A 23,286-nucleotide genomic window follows, 5' to 3' on the forward strand; every position below is an offset into this window, starting at 1 on the left:
GAAAAAATTGCAACCAACTTCAGACTGCTATCTTTTCTAAGACAATATTTCGACAGCAGTTTAAATTATTCCAGTGACAGCTCATTATATTGTTTACAAGCGTAAAAAAGCATTTTGGTGTGAATTTTCCAGAAAAAAAAGTTATTCGTGATGGAATTCAAGCGAGATTTTTTTATATTTGGCTGGAAAACCACAAGTGACTATCGTTAGAGCACTCCAGCATTTAAATAAAGAAATCTTTTGTATCTCGTACCACCGCTCGTTACCGTGATACTGGTAGCGTAGCCCGAGGTCGTGGAAGTGGACGGAAGAAAACAGCAACATCAGTCGAAAAGTAAAGAAGCGACTTGATCGAAACACGCGTCGCAGTGACCGAAATATGACTCGTGAGCTGAACATATCGCAATATTCCATTCGGCAAATATTGAAAAATGAGCTCGGGGTAAAGCCATTGAAATTCCAAAAAGTGCAAAAACTTTCACCGCAACAGAAAGAAAATAGACTCAAAGAGCTAAGAGTTGCTTCGGGTTTCTTGGCCGAAAGTGGTGAACTGCCGAATTTGGGTTTCTCCGATGAGAAAACAATCGTTGTTCAGCAGTTTGTAAACGAACAAAATGATCGTGTTTACTTGCCAAAGAGGTCAGCTGAAAATGTACACCTCCGTTTGGCCACCAGAACTCAAGCGAGGTGAGGTGATACTAATCGACCGTGGCATCAGAATAAATGCCGAATATTATCGCGAAAATATTCTGGAGGGTGTATTAAAGCCTTGGGCACGCAAACATTTTGGCCGCAGATCTTGGACATTCCAACAGGATTCAGCACGCGCCGCCACTCAAGATTGGTTACAAAATGAGGTTCCTCGCTTCATTTTCAGCGCACAATGGCTACCAAAATCTCCGGAAACCTATCCGCTGGACTATTATGTCTGGAGTATTTTGGCAAGTAAGGTTGACACTAAAAAATACCAAGTGTCGATCACCTCAAGCAAACGCTTCTTCGGGAATAGGCCAAAATGCCGCAGAGCAACATTCGGGCAGCGTGTGACGGTTTCATTGGCCGTTTGAAGGCTATAATTCGTGCTAAAGGTGGCCAATTCGAACAAATATAAACTTATTCTAAAATTTGATGCTATTTCTTGGCTTTCATTCAATAAAAATTAAAAGAAAATGTAAAAATTATGGCGTTTAACTTTTTTATCTCACCCTGTATACCCTCTCTAGCCATAAATTTAGCAGTTTTTTGTGATCATGAATATATATACTTTTTTAAGCTCTCGAAATGTTACAAACAGTATGACAAATTATGTATCCTCCATTTTGTGGCGGGCGCTATAAAATAACTACAAACCCTTAAACGGTGGTTATACAATGCATTAAATTCACCCTCCCCTCAAAACAAGAGTGAAGGCTAAATCATTTTTTGGTCTGACAAAAAAAAAAAGGAAAAATTTTTAAATATTTTTTATAACGCGTTTATTTTTTTTTTTTTGTTATTTTTTATTTAACTTAAAAATAAATTATTTTATAATAATTTGCGTTAATTATTAAATATTATTGTTATTATTATTATTATATATTAATTATTTAATTATCATATTATTATATATGTATATGCATGTATATTATGTTATTTATGTATTATCATTATTATAACCATTCTTCTTAATCCTCTGCTCCTCCGTAAGCGATCCGATCCTTTTATAAATTGTTGTATTTTATTTGATATCTCGCAAATTTTATCTTTTTTTTTGGGAGAATCTATCTTAATGTTTTGTTATTGTTTGTATTTAAATATTACTTCTTATTTATTGGATTATCAAAACTTTTTTTTATTGTTTTTTTTTTTCTTTCTGTTATTGACAAATGGTAGTGGTGTGTTGGTGATTGTGTGTTCAGGGGAGTTTGCTGGTATATAATTATGTAGTTCTATTTAAATTGTGTGAGTGAGTGAGTGTTTTGTGGGCGAATGGATGGTGGCGGGCGGTGTGTTCTGGCGGTGACGGGTAGTTATGATAATATTTTTTTCGTTTTTTTTTTTTTTTGTTTTATATTCTTTTTTTTGTGGCTTGGTAAATGTACGTGCATAGGGAGGAGTAAAGTTGAGTGGATAATAAGGGGAAATGTGAGTGTACGTGTGTGAGTTCCATAAGTTTGAATTTAGTTTACAAAACATCATCACATCATCTTCATCATCATCCTCATCATATCTATTATCATCCTTTACTATTCTTCTTCATACTACTTTTAAATCTTAAATGATATTACATTGATGATTAATAAGCGGCATTATTCTGTTTCATTATTATTATTGTTGTGTGGTTTGTTGTTGCTGCAATTGTTTGTTTATTTGTTTTTGTACACCATTTGTTTCAAGTTGTTGCATCCACATTATTATCATCTTTTGTTGGTTGCTGGTGTTGAATCTGCTTGCACTTGTTGTTGTTCTTTTGCTTTTTATTGTTACACTCATTATCATCATCACCACTTTGAGTCGTAATGCGAAAATGTTTTGTTAAAGTTGTGGGTGTTGTTGTTGCTGTTGTCGACGTCGATGATGCTGATGCCGTAGCTGAGGCAGATGCTGCTGCTGACACTGAAACTATGTTTGTTGCTATTGCTATTGTAGTTGTTGTAGGGGTGTAGTTCATGGATGTTCTCGTTATTGTTGTTGCGGTTGTTGTTATGTTACTAGCAATAATTACATTATCTTTATTTAAAATATTAATTTGATGAAATCCATTTGTATTATTAACATTTCTATGCTATAGGGAGCCAGCCGGAAAACTTGTTGAACTATTACTATGCGCTAAACTAATCATAGACCCCGATAGACTACCCTCTTCATCAGGGTATGCCTCCCGTGATCCTTCGGCAACTGCCATAGCGCTGTAAATGAAAGAGGAAGAGACGTTAACAAATCTTTATCAGTTTTCGTAAAATGTCAATTTACCTGAAACCTAAAGTGATTGATTCTTCATCGAAAGCATCAATTTCTTTAACATGTTTCTCGTGCATCAATCGCAATCGTTCGGCACGTTCTTGATTGAATTGTAGTAATTCCGCTTCCATCTGTAAATAAAACAATTGAACAATTGCAATCATAATCAATTAATCCTCTGCAAAGATCATCAACCACAGCGAGACTCTAGTACATTACCTTATTCTCTAACACACTACGACGGACTGCCACACGATTTTCCAATTCTCTACGCTCTCGATCGCGTTGCTCTTGAGCTTGTTTCTTGTTCTTATTTTGATAGGCAGTTAAGACATCTAATTCATATTCCAACATTTCGTTGGTACGTTGGCACTCGATCACTTGACTTTCATCTAGTTTATAACTTTGACTTTGGAACATATCAGCAATACTTTGTTCATACTGTATGGGAGAAATGGAAGAGTAAAAGTGGATTAGAAATCAGAAAAGTTAAAAATTGTTCAATCGAAAAATTAATCCCTTGCTAAATAATTGCCCGATTGCCAAATTGTACTAGCTTAACAGTATAAAAATTGTTCTACTAGACGTTCTAAACCGTATTGGTTGTAGGACTACAAATGGACACAAAAAAGTAAAAAAGCTGTAAGTTCGACCGAGCCGATCTTTTATTATCCTCTACCATTGGGAACGAATTAGGCAATTAAAAAAAATCCGTTAAATTTTCTTAAAATCTTAAAAATACCGAATGTAGCCGTTGTATTTGGGTCTATATGACGACGTGGACCTGTATAGGCAACTTTTGTCATAAGCCATTAGAATATTTAAATGCGAAACTTGAAAAAATCGGTGAATAATGTAGCTAAAATCATCTAAATACTGAATATAGGGAGGTACCGTTATATTGGGGCTATACGAAGACGTGGACTTGCACAGACAATTTTCTGTCATAGGCTGTAGTATCCATTACGAACTTCAAATACCAAATTTGACACAATTCCGGTGAATAATTTCCGTTATATGGGGGCTATACCAAAACGTGGACCTACATGACCCATTTTCAATACCAAAATTCCTGCAGACATACGCTGGAGTGATTTCCACAAAAGAGATAGACGGGCAGACGGACGGACATCGCTAAATCGACATGGAATTTTATGCTGATAAAGAATATATATACTTTGTGGGGTATAAAGTGTATATTTCGAGGTGTTACAAACGGAATGACAAACTTAATATAACCTCCATACTATGGTGAAGGGTATAAAACACATAAGAGAAGGCTGGATATTGGGATTGGACCAAGTTTAAAAAGAGTCGTCTGCTCATTTTGCATTTTATGAGGTTTATGGGTAATCAAAATTGTCATCCATTGTATGGGAGGTATGTCAATGAAGCTTTAAGATTTCGTAAAGTTCTTTCAAAGGACCATTGGATGTATAAAACGAAACTGGACTGACTCTGGTCTAGAGACTCTCAATCTGCGCAGATGCAAAGCGATATAATCAGCACTGTGTGGCAGAGGATGTGAGTATGATTGATAGAATTGTTAGCAACCCAAAAATCCTGGGTGATAAACTTCTTCAAACATTATTCCCGCCATGTATCGACGGTAATAGTACCAACACTGGAAGTGATTTTTAAGACTTGTCTGCGTCTCTCTAATATTCCATCACTGTGGAGGGAAGTTACAGTAATTTATATTCCCAAGTCGGGGAAACCGAATCAACTACACCTACTACAGGCCTATCAGTCTTTCGTCCTTTCTATTGAAAACTCTGGACAGACTAATACATATTGAGATCAGATCTGTACTACCCTTGGCTTTAATAAGCGCTGCTCAACATTCCCATATGAAAGGGAAATCTGTTGAAATGGCGCAGCATGATGTCGTGGGTTTTTTTCTTTTTCAGAAATCGGTTACTACGGGCTCCCCGCAAGGAGATGGTCTATCGCCATTGCTCTAGCTCTTGGTGATAAACGACATACTTAAAGACCTGGAACAACGGAACAAAAGACGATGTGGTTCTGCTGATTGCGGGTAAATTCTTGCAAATTGATTCAGATCTTATGCAGGGAGCTCTTGTTAAACTTTCCAGGTGGGCACGACGAAATCTAAAACTGAGCTCGTACTCTATACAAGGAAGCGGAAAATCCCTGATTTTTCGTTACCTATGCTGGATGGAGTTAGGTTAAGCCTATCAATGGAAGCTAAGTGCCATCCTTAACAAGAAACTAAATAGGAAAAATAATATCGAAGAGCGTAAGTAATATCGAGATGGAAAGGGAACGGGCGGGGGTCTTCTGCGAATGCTTAAATATCCGGAGATCCTTTAAATTAAACAACGACTGCAGCGTTGTTCAAGCTGAAATCTTTGCTATCAGGAAAGCCATGGAACTGTTGGAAAAAAGAATCAATGAGTTCAATAGATGAATATTCGTCGATAGTCAGACGGCCTTGAGGGCTCTCAATTCTTTTACAATCAAGTCTATGGCTGTTCTGTAAAACAAAAATGCTCTGGAAAAGTTTAAATCGTTGGTAAAATTTGTTGGGTCCCTGGCCATTGTAACATATCTGGCAATGAATCAGCCGATTAATTGACTAGACGCGTATCTGAGTCAGTGGATCGAGCGGAGTGATCTCTGCCAGCGCTGATCACCTTTGTTCATTTCCTAGGATGGCATTCCGTCATTCCGAGCATTAAAATTTCATTGTACCCAGTGGTTATTGTCTACCAACAAAGGGCTAATAACGCGGTTCACAGCTTTTAATCGGCGGGATACACATATTAAGCACCTTTATCTTGGCAGTTCCACGTTTGACTGCTGATCTCATACATTCCATGTATGGTTCAATAGAGACTAGCTCAAGCGAGATATGCATGTATTGAATAGAATGGTGAAACATCAAACCCCATGAGTCTTTGCTACTGGCGACAAAAAAGAAAATTTGGTATTTTTCGGGTATTCGAATGGTTGCATTTTGGATGATGTCCTGGAAATCCTTCCTGGTACCCGAACATCAGAAGGGTTGAGCAGTTCTCTGAGGCGAAAGTCGGGTTTTAAGTACCAACATGATCATCATAAGCGTAACGACAAAAGTTTTACTATGCCTTGTTTCGTTAAATTTTTTTCCAAACTGAAAGCTTTGAAAATCTTATCGATTGTCGGATCGATAAAAGTTATTAAAATCACACAGTTTGGGAACAGAATAATTATCTACAAATGACGGCAGTTTTTTGCCTTTGTTATGTTGAAGATTTCCATTTTTATATTTGAAAATTTTAATACATTGGTTATCCTGTCCTAACTATTCCGCACTTTCTTCCCCAATTTTTTTTTTAAATCTATAAATTTATTAAATTATTTGATAATGCTTACCTGTTCGCCCAGCAGCGTTAGCTTACGATGTTTTTCTTCTTTTAATTGTTTAATGACTTCTTTTTGTTGCTCCTTTGGCGTCGTTTGCAATATCTGGGCTTTATAGCGTTTATATTGTTTTGTTTGCGTTTTACACGTCTCTCGGAATTGTTTACGTATTTGCAATTCTTTTTGCTGGGAGGAGAGGGCATCAAATGAAGATGAAAAAAATAACAAATGCAGTAAACAAAACAACATCCAGTTTTTTTGTCGATAATTTAATTTGGAAATGGATTTAAAATAAATTCAAATCATTGGCCAATTTAACTTACCTTTAGACTCTTAGGATGTTGCCTAATTTCCAGAGCGTGTTTGCGCACTAAATCTTTTTTAACTCGCTCCATGTAATCTTTTTGATTTTGCAATTCAGTATCGTGTTGTTTATTAATCTACGATGATGAGGGAAAGTGTTAGTGTTAGTCAGAGTTGTCAGATATATCGAAAGAATATTACTTGTTCTTCGCGCAAATGATGGACACTTTTTTGTTGGCGGTATTCTAGCTCTTGTGTCTTCTCATGATGCTTCAGTAACATGGCATGGGCCTGCTCCAGCTGATGCTGTTTCTTAGACAATTCCTATAAGAGAGAGAGAGATAAAAGTCGAGTTAATTTAAGCTTGTAATGGCTAGCAATCAACTTACGTCTCTTAATAGTTGATCTTCCAGCTCGTGCAGCGCTATTAAACGCCTTCGCTTGAATTTGCGCATTTCCAACTCAATGTATTTCTTTTGCAGCGACAACAGACGTTGTTCTTCTTGGGCCTCGGCCTGTTTGAGGCTGTCCTTTTGTGATTGCAGTGTTAAATCCCTCTGGCGCTTCGGCGTTGATTCGTCCATGGACAATTCGCGTTTCCACCGTTCCTTGTTGGCCTTGTAATCTTTCTTGCGTTGCATGTCATAGGTTTTGCGATCACATTCCTGTTTCAGAGTAATCTCCTTGTGTAATTTCTTTTCGGCAGCTGTTGTTTGCTTCATGCGTCTTTCCAAATCTTGCTGATGTTTGGCCTGAATTTTGTGTATATATATATAGGAGATATGTGAGAAGTGGAGTCGGAAATTTTCTTATTGTATTACTTACCTCTAGTCTTTCTAATTCCCTTGTGAAATTATGCAACAGATTGTCATATTCCTTATCCAGGGCGTTTTTATGCGCTTCCATTTCCACTTTGCACTTCTCTTCGAGTTTGAGAAGTGCAGCTTGATGTTCACGACGCATTCGCTTGTATCCAGACATTTGCTCATGCATCTCTTCCTGCAAATAGTTTCAAAATAAATTTCCAAAACAATTTTACAACAAATCATCACAAAATTGAACAGAAACTTTTAAAAGAAATAAAGCAGAATCTCTAAAGGAATTGTGCTTTCAGATACTACTACTATATATGTACGATGAATGCATTGAAAGAACGAAGAGATTTTTGGTGAATGGGGTTGTCGTTGTTGTTAGTGAATGTCTTGATTGTGCTTTATATGTGTCCTGGGTGCAAGGTAAATAAGAAAAAAAGGGGGTTCTATCAAATTAAATCGAATGCCGATCTCATTTTCTACCTCTAATATTTCTGAATTGTGGTTCATATATTGCAATCTCTGAAAAAAATGTATTTATATATTCATGTAGAAACTAGGAATAGATGTGGGGAAACTAAACTAAAAATTATCCCCTGCGCCTGCTTTCTTATAGTCCGTTTACGTTATAAAGGATTTATTAGACCCAGCCGATTTAAATTGTCAATTCCATTGCCTATACCTCAATAATTCTTCAAAAAAAAAAAAGGTTAACTCGAAAAAAACCACGACCACGTGCCCACAAGTCTTGCTGGTTTGCAGTTAAGGTACCGACTGTACATATTCTAATGGAGCCTCGTTGATGCCTGGGCACCTCAATGAGAATCAAGTTTTTGCCTTAGTATGGCTATGCCTTGGTCGACCTCAGTCCCTTTACGGCGACGAGGACATAAAAAACAACCAACTCTCTTTCGGCTGAAGCTGGTGTGGACGTCTTGGCACCCTCAATCAACAAAGCTACGAGGACGAAGTTTACCTCCACCTCAACGAGAATGACCCTAAAAACAGACATGGATTCTACTGCTAACAGTAGTAGGACAAAGCGGACGGAACGTCTGGTTGGTGACCTTCTAAACGGTACTGTAGTTTAGGTTAGGTTAAAGGATGAGCGGTTGTATAAACAACCACTCCACTCGGAGACCTATTGATCCATTGTGTTTATCCTAATTTAAAGAAGATAGGAGAATAGAACAAAGAGAAGAGAGGGAAATGTATAACGGATAGTGAAGAAGCGAGAATCTGAATGAAGAGTAGAGAAAGTTAGTAGGTTTGGCATCCACGGTGTAATCAACGTGTCGTCCTCAGTCATTTTAGTCTTCTGGCTAACTGAAGAATGACCGCTGGCTGGATGTCGGAGAGGGAGGACAAGTCTGGCAGAATTTGCTTTCCCAGTAGCCTCTGTCTCACTCCTATAAGAGTTGGGCAGTGGCAGAGTAAGTGCTCCACCGTCTCAGTTTCCTCCGTGTCCTTCAGTATTCATTTAGATCCTTCAGGGCCGCTTGACTATCGACATATATAGTCACCGGTCCATCCAGTTCATTGATTATATTTGCCAGCAGCTCTATGGTCTTCCTGACAACAAAGATTTCTGCTTAAGAACGCTACAGCCGTTGTTTAGTTTGAAGGATCGGTGCAAGAACTTACACCGCAACAGAAAGAAAATAGACTCAAAAGAGCTTCGCTTGGCCGAAAGTGGTGAACTGACGAATTTGATTTTCTCCGATGAGAAAACATTCGTTGTCCAGAAGTTTGTGAACCAACAAAATGATCGTGTTTACTTGCCAAAGAGGTTAGCTGAAAATGTGCACCTTCGGTTGGCCACCAGAACTCAAGCGCAAGCCATGGTGAGGGTGTGGGCCGCCATAACAGCCGATATTCGCACTCCGCTCGTATTAATCGACCGTGGCATCAGAATAAATGCCGAATATTATCGCGAAATTATGCTGGAGGCCGCAGACCTTGGACATTCCAACAGGACTCAGCACCATCGCACTCAGCACGCGCCACCCAAGAATGATTACAAAATGAGGTTTCTCGCTTCATATCCAGCGCACAATGGCCAACAAAATCTCCGAATATCAATCCGTTGGACTATTGTGTCAGGAGTATTTTGGAAAGCAAGGTTGGCCTCAAGCAAGCACTTTGCCGGGAATGGGTCAAAATACCGCAGAGCAACATTCGGGCAGCATGTGACGGTTTCATTGGCCGTTTGAAGGTCATAATTCGTGCGAAAGGTGACCAATTCGAACAAATCTAAACTTATTCGAAAATTGGATGCTATTTCCGACATTTTTGCTTTAATTCAATAAAATTAAAAAAAAATGTAAATATTGTGGCGTTTGACTTTGTTGCAGTTTTTTATCTCACCCTGTACTAGGGAGATTTCCAACGTTTTTCAACAGGAACATAGCCTATTTGTTTATGCTCTTCTCAAATATATCCCATCATCATCTGCAATTTTGCTAAAAGCTACAATGTGCAAAACTGACCAGAAACGTTAGCGGCACTGGTAATACACCCAGCAGTCCGCTGGCCCTTAAAATGTAATACCCTTCCAAATGTATGCTACTTTGTCAATAGGAAAAATTTAAATAACAGTGGTTAATAGCATACAATTAGCATCCGATTTAGATGAGTCGTATTGCTATTACATTGTGAAACTAAATCCGTATTAGAATTAAAGAACAAAACAAAATATAATGAAATGTGTCCATCGCACTTGCATCTGAATCGAATGTCGATAGATTTTGAACCCATCCAGCTTTCGCTTACAATGTCGGTAGATTTCAGACCCATTCAACATTCGCTTACATTGTCGGTAGATTTCGGACTCGTCTGACGGCCTAGGCCATCGCTGTGTAAATGTAAGTAGAAATTGTATACAGGCTTTGGATGAGTCGCACCTACATTGTCAGTCGTCTCAGTTGGAAGATGTATGTGCAAAAAAATCCGCTGGGTACGTATTCTCTTTTCTCTCTTTTTTCAGATCCATCGGATTTTTTGGCACATACATCTTCCATGCTAGTTGTAGTTGTATGCTGTATGTATATTAACCACTGTTATTTCATTTTTCCTAATGAAAATAGCATACATTTGGATGGGTATTAAATTGTATGGCCAGCGGACTGCTGGGGATGTTTTTTATTGAGAATTCTCAGTTACGCTCATACACTTACTCTCAAATTAGTTATGCACATCAATGCTAAAATCATTCCCTGACTAGGCAGACCACCCCGCTAATTATAATTATCTCTATAACCTCTTTCTTCTCTTTCTCGCTTCCAGATCTCTCCTATCCCCAACAACTTTATTCTTCCTAGGATGAACACAATGGGCCAAAGGTCTTCGAGTGAAGCAGTTAACGTGCAGCTGCGCATTCTTAAACCAACCAACCAAATAACCATCCTCCCGACCTTTTTATATCATTAATCAAAAATTTGATTGCACAGTTATTGGTTATCATATGGAGAATGACTCAATTTCAAATCGAAGTCCAAAATCGCTCGTTTAAAAACCTAACCGTGAGATATCCGACTCTTTAGTTTAGGCATCAATGCCCCATTTATTAGAGACCCATAATAACATTAAATAAATCCTTAATCGCTCCACGATTTCGGTTTATATAGCAATAACAAACACAGTTGATTCGAAATCAATAAAACCCCCATCGATGGTTTCTTTTTCCTTAAATTTCACTATAATTTGAACCAGAAAAAAGGGATAAACAACACGGATGAAATATGATATGGCAAATGGAAATGTTGTGCAAACTCCACACACCGAGTATGTATATGAAGAAACCCAATATGAAACATAGATTTTTATTTGTAACGATATGAAATGTCAATGAAATATTATTGATACAGAAATAACAACAAATTGACAAACATATTTTTTAAACGTTCATGTTTATCTTTTCCAAACGCATTCACACACACACAATGACTTAACTAGAATTTCTAATACAGGCGAACACAGTTATAATGAATGCATAACGAAATTTTGTTGCAACTTCACAAACGGATCGGAATAAAATTGTCGTTATAAGTGTGTTCAATTGTATATATATGTTTGTATATAAAATCTATATAGAACACAACGAAAGAAACGAACGAACGAAGGAACATAGTAACGTATGAGAGATATAACTGGGCATGAAGAAGAAAGTCTATATATGGTGAGGGGCGGACGGGAGGGCGGGCGATTTGATAATGAAATAGAATACAAAAATAATTGTTAAAAGGTTAGCATATACATTTACTTAGTGTGTGTTTTTTGCATATCATTTCAAAAATAAATCCAATTGTTTATTGTCTGCAAGAAATAGTGGTCATTGGGTTTTTTCTGTTTTCTGTTTCTTTTGGTTTTTAAAGATGCCTAATTTTCATATTTTTTTTTCATTTTTGAGTTTGTAAAAGTGGTTGGTGGTAACGATTACATTCGTGTTTGGTTCATATAGAGTCATTCGTTCTATGATATCGTACAATTACTACTGTCTCCGCACAAGGTTGGACACAGAACATAGTTTTCCTATTTGCAAATAAAATACAAACATATGCAGAGAGAGAGATATGAGAAAAATATAGAATAGGACCATATTCTTGTATTTAAAAAATGGATGAGGAGATGTTCGAGACGAAACATACATATATAGTACATACATATTTATATAAATGGAAAAAAATAAACATTTATATGAGCGGAAAATGATATCAACCCATTATCAAAAATAATTATATGGGCCTGACAAAACTATACCTAAATCTAATCCAAAAAAGGAAAATATATGAAGTTTATTTTACAATTATCGCGCATTTTGAAATTTCGCAATTTTGAAAAATAAAAGTGTGGGCCTAACACAAATATACCGTCGTTGCAATATCTAATCCGAAAAAAATGTAAAGTTTGTTTTACAATTATCCCGAATTTTGAAAATTCAGGTTTATTCCCTCTCATATGCCTACATTTTGAATCGCTATTTTGGTTTATCTCAAAAAATGCATCACGGAGTATATATACATTACAAACGAAGAAAATGAAAAATTCAATATATGCACATTATGTCCACATCAGTCCGTCGCTAAAAAAAACGTGCATTTTTAAAAGTAACAAAAATTTATTTATATTTTATTGCAGATAGCTGTGGCTTGCGCGGGAGACATTGCTATCGAATGTGACCCCAAGAATTTTGGGGTAGTTAGTGGTCGGAATTATGTGCCCCTCGGCCTGCACATTCAGCTGTGTTCTCATCTCCGCAGTCCATGTGGTAAATAGTGTGTGGATATTTTCATATTCCTCGCATGGAAGAAGGCGGCAAGCTCCGCGAGATATCTGTTCACCCTGACACATATGTCATCAACTACAGGGCCCGACGCCATGATCGAACAGTCATCTGCATAAGTTACGATCTCGATGCCGTCTGGAGGGCGAAGAATTCCGGAAAGATAGAGGTTAAACAGTTCCGGAGATATCACCCCACCTTTGGGAACTCCAAGGGCCTTGGACTTCTTGTCCCGGAATTCCACGTACGACTGGCGTCCACACATATAGTTGGCTATCCAATGTTTCAAACATGGCCGAAGAGTAGTATTCTCAACGTCCTCGAACAGCGTGGCATGGTTGACCATATAAAAGGCCTTTGATAGATCAAGAGCCACCACTACTGTTCTATGGCACGGCCTGTTCTGGTCGAGTCATCGACTGATATGTGTGGATATGGCGCGCAATGCTGTTGTGGTGCTATGTGGTGGACGGAAACCGTGTTGATGGCTAGCAACTGAATAGCTTCCTCTGATACTGGGGAGGAGTAAAGCCTTAAGAGTCTTTGCTAAATGGCGACAAAAGTGAAATTGGCCTGTATGATTGGACTTTGCTGGCATCCTTGCCTGGCTTCAGTAGTGGGACCACTCTGTCCATTTTTCAGCCTCCGGGAACTATGTGGTTAGATACTCAACTTTCGGCGTATCCAGTTGCTTCATCATTAGCATTGCTTTTCCGTCTGAGCCTAACGCTTTAGATGACTTAGCGTTTCGGATGACATTCGCAACATCACCCATCGTAAGATGTACATCCTCGGCGGGAAGAGCTCTTATACGACGTAGTACTCTTCGCCTCGCCCTATCACTCTCGGGGTGCTCGACAAATTGGCGGTTAAAACAGCCAGCGCACCTCTTCGGATCAGTCACAGTTACGTCGTTAAATGTGACTGCTGTCCTATCATCCTTTTTTCCAGGGTTCGAGAGTGACTTTACCGTTACCCACAGTTTACTCAAATCGGTTCCAATGTTGCAACACTTCAGATGGTCTAGCCACTTTTTCCGCTTATGCTCCTGTACCAACCGGTTGACTTCCACTGTCAGTTCACTGACTCTGGGATCAGTAGGGTTGGTACGTCGGAGCTCATCACGCTCATTCGCTAATCCCGCTGCCTCTGCTGGGAAATTTGGTCTTACTTCGGGTATTCGACCAGCAGGTATATAGCGAGCGACTGCAGCTTTGATGATGTCCCGGAAAATCCTTTCAGCTACCCGAACATCAGAAGGATTGGGCAGTTCTCTGAAGCGAAGGTTGGTGAACTCTATGAACTCGGGCCAGTGGGCTTTCCCATGGTTAAGGAAAGTGCGGCGTTCAGAGGTTATGGAATCGGGCGATCTGCAAACCGTGCAAAATGTGGAGCAGTCAATCTGCTCTGCCAACGCTGATCCCCTCTGGTCATTACCTAGGACGGAATGCCACAACTCATGGTGGGCATTGAAGTACCCTAGTACCAGGGGGTTATTGCCTTCCAAAAGTAGGCTTATATTAGGCAAGTAACGCGGTTCACAGCTATTAACCGGCGGGATATACACATTAATCACCTCTACCTCGGCAGTACCACACTTGACTGCTACCCCCATACACTCCATGTACGGGTCACTAGAGACTAGCTCAAGCGAGATAGGTCTGTATTGAACAGAATGGTGTATCAGGAACGCTAATCCCCCACCTCCACTTCTGATGCGATGTTTCCTCAAAACGTTGTAACCATTGCACCGTGGTAAGCTACAATTTTCATTGAGCTTGGTTTCCTGCGCCGCTGCGATCTTAATATTCCTCCGATTCATAAAATCCACTATCTCATAAATTTTACCTCGGAGTCCGTTGCAATTGAACTGCAAGAACGATGCATTGTCCGGAATTGGAACAGCAACATGTGGCGTTAAGTGCTGCGGTAAAGGTTGCTGTTTTGGAGACTGCGGGGGATTCCCATACTCCGACGACGACTCGGAAGTTGACGACGAGGTCGTGGACTCACTGGGGACTACGTTGGTACAGCACGATGCAACATAGTCTCTATCGATATAGTCTCGGAACCGGGTTAAACCGGAACAGTTCCTAAAATGCACCCATCCTCCGCATGCATTACATCGCACCGACTCTGATCTATGGTGGATGGTGTTTTGGCAAACCGTACAGAACCATGGTCCGGGTTTTCCTCAAGCCCGGCACGGACCAAAAGAATCCGGAGCAAGCATTCTGGGATGTGCAGCTCCCAATACAGAAAAATAAACAAACACGAACATGTATACACTGGGTTGAAAGTCGCTGGCCGAAACTGGAGTGTTGTTGTTTCGGGTCAATCCGGTGTCGTAGAAACCGCTGCCGTGGGATTGTGTGGGTTTCGTTGTTGATTCAGCTGATTTGAAGGGATTGGTATAATTCGATTTCTTATTCTTTCCCTGAGCCTTTTTACTATGCTGCGGTTCCGTTGGTTTAACCACAGCCTTGAAGACATTTGGAGTTTTTTGTAAACTTTTAGCCGCAGAAAAATGAAAGAAAATAACATTCAAAAACCTCATGGATAACAACGCGCTTCAACGATGCGCGGATTTTGTTTCCTAGGCCTTAGTTGGAATCGACGACACTCCAATAAAATCTGAGCTTTCTCGGTTCACATAAGTATTATTCTCTAAAAGTATTATTCTTTTAAAGAAAACAAACGTAAACATATCTAAAATAAGGTGGCAGACGTTAGCCGGAAGAAGAAGCAAAGTCGCACTAAGTCACGATAGCGTCCGATAGTCATTGATGAAGATATTATCCATGTCATATAAACTCCATTTAAATAAGGTTCTTAGTGGGGAACTGTCTTGTCAAAAAATAATTTCAACATTAGGAACTAAAAGTCTCGGAACGAGTTTACACCCTCTGGAAAAAGACAGCGACAGCCAGAATATGGATGTCGTATCTGAAAGCAAGAGAAGTTGGAAAGCGAGTAAACCTTTTTCCGAAAAACAAAGGAATTTAAAGTTGTGAACATTTTTACGAAAAATATCTAAACGTATCTTAGAAGATGTGAGGGGAGGAATTGTATTTGGTTAAAACGATTTAATTCCTGCATTTGGCAATATCACTTAAGGAAAGATAGGAAGCGGTAGGAGCTGCATTTTCATTCCATTACACTACACACACAGAAACTAATAACGAATTTCCTTTCGTTTAATTTTCAAAACTACAATTGTTCGACAACAAATTCTATTAGAAAAGCAACATTGTGTTGCAGAGAGCTTCTTCTGTTCGAAGGAGGTACCCATCTTTTTCCACTTCTTTTTCACATTCATCAGGTTGCCTAATTATTAATAATACGATTGATTGGTGGATGGATTATGATGTGCGATGAATTGTTGAGTTTGTCTCTGGTAACGTCAAGCAAGGAAAATCTCTATTCTTACCTGCATATGTTCTTTTTGTTGTTTAGTAACTATACTTGTGGTGCGTATAGTGGCAAAATTGTTAGGACCATGCTCATTGGCTTGTATGGGAAAGCCCAGATAACGTGGTGGCTGTAACGGTGGCTGTTGTTGTGACGTTTGAGACATACGATCACCGGCGGACGACATGTTTCCACAGGTTTGCTGTTGCGACTGTGGCATACCACCCGGTCCGCTGCCCATTGACATGGTGGACATTAGTGAATGTGGCGGTTGCTGCTGCTGCTGCTGGTGTTGTTGGTGAGGCACAGGTGCTGGTACCACAGCCGTGGAATTAGTAGGTGTCACATTATTGTTCATATTGTGCATAATGCTAGGCAATGGCGGCAAGTTGCGTTGACGTGATGAATTGCGCGAAACAGCTCCGCTTATTGCCTGCTGCTGTTGTTGTTGTTGTGAATGCATTTGCTGTTGCTGCTGATGATGTGGATGATGATAATTCATGGCACCCAAATGCTGTGGCTGTTGTGAATATGGACCGCCACCGCCGATGTGATTTTGATTTGCAGGTGGTATTGAATTCGACGAAGAGCTCTAGACAAAAAACGAAAGGAAAATATGAAACTCAGTCAAAACATACATAACAACCACCGGAATTGCATGTGGAATTCTTACTACTTGACTACTGGCCGCCGATACACCCACTGAATGTATTGAGTGCTCCGACGTAATACTATTACTCTTGCTGCTATCACCACCCGCATGCTCATCCTGTGTATCATCCGTATCGCCGACGGCACTTTCAGTCTCGCAGGTATCAACCATAAGAATTTTCTTCATTTTACGATAATTGAGATTATCCAATTCTCGAACTGCGGCTTTCGTTCGTGCTATCAACTCCAGTAGTACGGTATCGGAACGATGTCTTGTAACATATGGATCGCCCAATAATTTGGTCGATGATGGTCTTTCTGCGGGATTCTTTTTGAGACACAGATCAACAAAATTGCAAAACGTATCGGACCAATCATTTTTCTGCAAAGGAAAAGAAAAATGGGGGGAGATTGAATTAAAAAAATGTTTTAACCTGCGGTAAATTAAGAACTGAATCTGGATCTCCTTTTAGAAAAAAAATCTAATTTCATGTTGCAAGTTTTAAATGAGTAGCGAAAAGTAAAAACAAAATCTTCTAATTAAAGGTACAACTTTCGACGCTGGTCCTATTTGAGATTAGCTAAACTGATGTTGCAGAATTGACGGAGTCCGATGCCTATGAGCCCAATCCTTTAGGTGGTAGTTCTATAATTTAATTAATTAATTAATTAATTTTTTTTTGGAGCAACGTAACTTTGTTCACTGGGTCACGGATTTTTATTCTAAGAAATCTGGAGAAAAACTTCCTATGGCCTACAAATTATTTCCTTCTTAGTTAAGTGTTAAGAATTTGAAGCTATACTGCCTTACACCCAGGAGGACACCAGTTCAAGTCCTTATCAGAACATTTAAGCCTGTCATTGGTAGCTACATCTCCCAAATAACATTCTGTGTTCCAGATTTCTTATTGTCGACAGTAATGTCCTGGCTCCGCCGTAAATTGCAGCTAGACCAATTCGCACGTGACTCTGCTCAAAATCGTCGAAAGCTAAATGTACCTTTCCATCGATCAGCAGCCCATAATCCTCTCTGATGAATCCACAGGGGTCAATGACTGCTACTCTTAGATACTCCGCAGAGTAGTTGTAAAATCCTGCGGAGCATTTGGATAATCCCGCACATAACTCCACTCAAAAAATTATCGAAAGCCAAATGTACTAGATCTTTCCATCGATCAGCAACCCATGATCCTCTCTGATGAATCCACTGGGGTCAGCCTATTCGAAGACTGTAACTTTTAGATACTACGTGGAGCAGTTGGATAATCCTGCTCCGGCTGTGGGTAGCAAGGTTTCAGCAAAGCAATACCAACCCGTTCTACTTTCGTTTTCCCACTGTCCAAGGGCTGTGACGGGGTTGGGTTCAGTTATCTTCAAGACTGCTTTCTTCGACGAGCTTGGAAAGCCAGCAGACAATAAGTTCTTGTATTCGTCGTAACTTCCTTGGAAGGCGATTTATGGTTGGTGATTGATGAAGCAACTGATAAGTCAGTTTTTAGGGTGTAGAGGAAGGCTAGGGTTTGCTCTTTTCAGGGATCAGCGGTCGGTATACCTAAATATATTGCTATCCTTTGCCTTCGGTTCTAGCACCTTCTTAGAAGACAACATAGATCCTCTTCTTCGATATCACCTGCCCAGATGAACAGTAGCGTCCCGCAGTAGTTAGGTTTCGCCACTGCGGATCCTGTTTATCGGAGGTTCCCTTAACGCCGTGTTAGGATAGTTCCTTTTGAAATTCTGAACGAAGATTCGTTATTTAACTGATTATCAGACTTTCCTCCACATAAAGCTTGTCGCCTTAAGGCGACTTCTGTAGGCGATAAGCTTTCTGATCCCCTGCATCTGACACCTCCATTTTATCGATGAAAATGCCACTATTCCCTCCTCCATTTACTAAACTGGTCGAGGTATGGATAACGTAGCATCTATGTTCTCTTCCTCGTCAGTAGGGGTCTTGAAACAATTCCGGTGAAACTTGAAACAAATCCGGTGAATAATGTCGCTAAAATCATCAAAATACCGAATATCAGGAGGTATCGTTATATGGGGTATATATGAAGTCGGAGACCTGCACAGACAACTTTCTGTCTTAGGCTGTAGTATTCATTATGAACTTCAAGCACTAAATTTGAAACAATTCCGGTGAAAATCATCAAATACCGAATATCGGGGGTACCGTTATATGGGGGCTATACGAAGGCGTGGACCTGCACAGACAATTTTCTGTCTTAGGCTGTAGTATTCATTACGAACTTCAAATACCAAATTTGAAACAATTCCGGTGAATAATGTCGCTTAAATCACCAAAATACCGAAAAAAGGAAGGTACCATTATATGGGGGCTATACGAAGACGTGGACCTACCTCACCCATTTTCAATACCAAAAGTCCTGCAGACATAAAATGTTTTCAACCTAGTTCATTTCGTTTGTAAACTAGAGTGATTTCCGCGACGGACGGACATCGCTAAACCGACATATAATTTTATGCTGATCAAGAATGTATGTTTCGAGGTGTTACAAACGGAATGACAAACTTAATATACCCTCCATACTATAGTGAAGAATATAAAAAGTGAACAAATTATGAAATGGTCCTTTAAAACACCTATTAATGTTTGTAATATCACACAAACCAATTTCGTATATCAACGAAAAGTTTCCTCAGAAAATCAAAACAAATTCTCTGCCAAATTGATGCATTGCTTCTGCAACACCAACACAATATAGTAGATAATTTGAAATAAAACTATAGCATATATATTTTTTTGGACAACTTACGGGTAACGTAGGTGATTCATTCTGGGCTATGTGATACAATGCAGACATGGCATTCATATTAAAATATGGCGGTTTCCGTTCGGCCAATTCAATGCAGGTTATACCCAATGACCACACATCCACTTTACCATCATATTGACCTTCGTCCATGGCCAAAATGACTTCGGGCGCCATCCAATATGGTGTGCCCACAAAACTATTGGCTGGACATTTGATGGCTGCACTGCCAAAATCGGCCAGCTTTACAACGCCACAATCTGTGAGCAGTATATTTCCGGCCTTTATGTCACGATGTATGCGTCCCAAGCTGTGCAAATAGCTCAGCCCGCTGAGTACACCATCACATATGGCGGCAATTTCATCTTCATGTAATGGCTTTTTGTGAACTTCAATGATATCTGAGGCCGAGCCGACACAGTACTCCATGACAAGCCATGCCGTTGATTCGCGCAGATAACATCCTTTGTATTCGATTGTGTTGGGATGTCTCAATTGACGCAGAAATCTAAAGTACAGTGAAGGCATACATTATTGTGTTGTTCTTGTGACATCTGCCATAGTCTTACCTGATTTCTTTGAGAATATCCTGCCACTTTTCCAAGCTTTGTTTGCCCGTATAGGACATTTTCTTGATGGCCACAATCTCTTTGTTAAGGTTACATCGTGCATAGTAAACTGCACCGAAGGAGCCATGGCCGATTTCTCGCAAATCTTCAAATATCTTTTCGGGATCATGTCTGTAAAATAATTCTGCTATTTCCGGATCTTTAAGACTACCAGGTCGTGCCGAAGGCATGGCTCATGTTATTCCCTTTTGTCTTGGGCTCTTATCAAGAAAACAAACCGTTTCTGTTAAAAACTCTGAAATTTTATTTCCTGCAACAAAAGAAAAGAAAAACGAAGAGATTTTGTGTTATTTATGTGTTATCAAAATGAAGAGATTTCAAATATGATTGACCAGCTATTTCTTATCATAAAACCATTGACAACAACAATGATCAAAAAACTAAAATAAATTAACTTCTTTGCAAATACACTTTCACACGCGACAATGCACTGAAAAAAGACTGATGATTCATGTGCAGGCATTCTCGATAGTGGAAAACATTTTTGATAGCAGGCCAACTTCTTAAAATTGTTTTTTTTTGGGCAATTTAAAGTATTGCTTTTCCGATTGGATTAAATTGGATCTGAATTGTGGGTTTAAAATGGATTTGAAAAATGTCATTTGAACAGTTTACAGTTTATAAACAATTTGTATTTATATATTGTAAATCTTTTCCACATTTTTTCTTTAGATAAATCTGCGAAGGATTTTAAAGCATTTATCGATTGTCATCCACAATGGGTGTGCAGCAACAGGTTCCAGAGGACATGTCCCAAACTATTAATACTCAGGAAAAATATAAAGATGCATATTTTAAATCCATATAGGATAGTTTATTTTACATTATCAGGAGACATGTATTGTAGAATTTGTCATAAATACATGACCATTAAGAGATACGAATTTATGGAATCAAAAATGAGCTTCATACCATATCAAAGTGGTGAAGGAATTGAATTTGTATTATATTATGGTATTGTAGTTTGATCATATAAGTTATGAAACAAGAAATAATATGTAATCGAAACAAGTAAAAACGTGTTGATTTCGGCAATGTATGCCCATGAGGATCGAGATTGAATTGATTTAAAAATTCAGTAACTTGGACGGTACCGGTTTCCTGCCAAAGTGGTTATCAGAACGTCAAATAACAAATTAAATAAGTAAAATAGTATCAGTCGGTTTTGCCAACAGATTTCGTGTCGGACCTAAATACAGGGTGAGATAAAAAAAACTGCAACAACTTAAACGCCATAATTTTCACATTTTTTTAATTTTTTTGAATGAAAGCAAAAAATGTCGGAAATAGCATCAAATTTTAGAATAAGTTTAGATTTGTTCGAATTGGTCACCTTCGGCACGAATTATGACCTTTAAACCGTCACACGCTGCCCGAATGTTGCTCTGCGTTATTTTGGCCCATTCTCGGCGAATGGTGATCGACACTTTGGTATTTTTAGTGCCAACCTTGCTTTCCGAATTTCTCCAGACACAATAGTCCAACGAATTGGTATCCGGAGATATTGGTGGCCATTGTGCGTTGGAAATGAAGCGGGAACCTCATTTTGTAACCATTCTTGGGTGGCGCATGCTGAGTCCTGTTGGAATGTCCAAGGTCTGCGGCCAAAATGTTTGCGTGCCGAAAACCAGAATATTTTCGGAATAACATTTGGCATTTATTCTGATGCCACGGACAGCGACCATCGGATGTTATGGCGGCCCACACCGTCACCATGGCCGGCGCTTGAGTTCTGGTGGCTAACCGAAGGTGCACATTTTCAGCTGACCTCTTTGGCAAGTAAACACGATCATTTTGTTTCTTCACAAACTGCTGGACAACGAATGTTTTCTCATCGAAGAAACCCAAATTCGGCAGTTCACCAATTTCGGCCAAGCAACTCGAAGCAACTCTTTAGCTCTTTTGAATCTATTTTCTTTCGTTGCGGTGTAAGTTCTTGCTTCATGGATACTCAAAATTTTGACCCTTTGAAGGTGAGGTACCAGATGGAGTGGACCAATATGTCCTAATTTCGCACTAGACCTTGGTTTAATAAAAAATATTATGATGTGTTTAATTTGAAGAGAAACGGATGCTTATTTCCGATTTATGATTTTTGATTATTCAAAACTTCGACCCTTTGTGGGGGAGGTATCAAAAGGAATGGTTCGATCTCTACCATTTTTATAACAGATCTTGTGCTAATAGAAATATTAAGATGTGTCATGTCAGAATAGAGTCGGTTGTTAATTTCGCGTTTTATGAGCTTCATCGATATTCAAAATGTTGACCCTTTGAGGGTGAGGTACCAGATGGAGTGGACCGATATATTCTAATTTCATACCAGACCTTGGTTTAATAAAAATATTGTGATGTGTGCAATTTGAAGAGAACCGGATGCCTGTTTCCGATTTTATGATCGTTTTTGCTTATTCAAAACTTTGACTATTTGTGGGGGAGGTACCAAAAGGAATGGTCTGATCTCTACCATCTTTATAACAGATCGTGTGTTGATGAAGTATTGATATGTGCCAAGTCTGAATGGAATCGGATGTTAATATTGTGTTTTATGAGCTTCATGAATATTTTTCAAAATGTTGACAATTTGTGGGGAGGTGCCAGAAGGAGTGGACCGACATATTCCATCTTCGCACCAGACCTTGTGTTAATAAAAAAAATATTGTGATGTGTGTAATTTGAAGACAATCGGACTCTTACATCGCATTTTATGAGGGTTGTAATTATTCAAAATGTTAACCCTTCGTGGGGGAGGTACCTGATAGAGTGGACCGATATTGTCCATTATCGCACCTAACCTAGCACTAATGAAAATATTAGATTCTCAAAGTTGGAGCAAACTCAGATTATCCTTTCACTTTCTGTGCACTAAATTGTTTTCTATGAAAATTTTGACATTTTGTGTGGAGGTACTAGAGGAAGTGGACCAATACATTCCATTTTCACACCAGACCTTGGGTTAGTAAAAATGTTGTGATGTATGAAATTTGAAGACAATCGGATACTTAAAAAACATTTAATAATAGTTATAATTATTCATAATTTTAACCCTTTGTGTGGGAGATACTTGGTGGAGTGGACCGAGATTGTCCATTTTCGCACCTGATCTAGATCTGATG

At 39.1% G+C, this 23,286-nt stretch overlaps 1 protein-coding gene across 1 annotated transcript in view; it reads right to left on the reverse strand.

Moving 5' to 3' along the window:
- Positions 1-2,052: 2,052 nt before the first annotated feature.
- Positions 2,053-23,286, reverse strand: part of LOC101897121 (serine/threonine-protein kinase Tao) — a 36,886-nt gene continuing 15,652 nt past the window's right edge. Inside the window, exons 2-13 of the mRNA XM_005187189.4 lie at positions 20,111-20,420; positions 19,545-20,049; positions 16,787-17,146; positions 16,133-16,705; positions 7,435-7,608; positions 6,999-7,361; positions 6,811-6,933; positions 6,630-6,746; positions 6,319-6,492; positions 3,160-3,381; positions 2,953-3,071; positions 2,053-2,888 (exon numbers count right to left, since the gene is read on the reverse strand). Of these exons, the coding sequence (XP_005187246.1) occupies positions 2,765-2,888; positions 2,953-3,071; positions 3,160-3,381; positions 6,319-6,492; positions 6,630-6,746; positions 6,811-6,933; positions 6,999-7,361; positions 7,435-7,608; positions 16,133-16,705; positions 16,787-17,146; positions 19,545-20,049; positions 20,111-20,340 (3,084 nt within the window). The 5' untranslated portion in view covers positions 20,341-20,420 and the 3' untranslated portion in view covers positions 2,053-2,764. The remainder of the gene's footprint in view (positions 2,889-2,952; positions 3,072-3,159; positions 3,382-6,318; positions 6,493-6,629; positions 6,747-6,810; positions 6,934-6,998; positions 7,362-7,434; positions 7,609-16,132; positions 16,706-16,786; positions 17,147-19,544; positions 20,050-20,110; positions 20,421-23,286) is intronic.

This window comes from Musca domestica, unplaced genomic scaffold (genome assembly GCF_030504385.1).
Source record: "Musca domestica strain aabys unplaced genomic scaffold, Musca_domestica.polishedcontigs.V.1.1 22, whole genome shotgun sequence".
Taxonomy (NCBI): Eukaryota; Metazoa; Arthropoda; class Insecta; order Diptera; family Muscidae; genus Musca; species Musca domestica.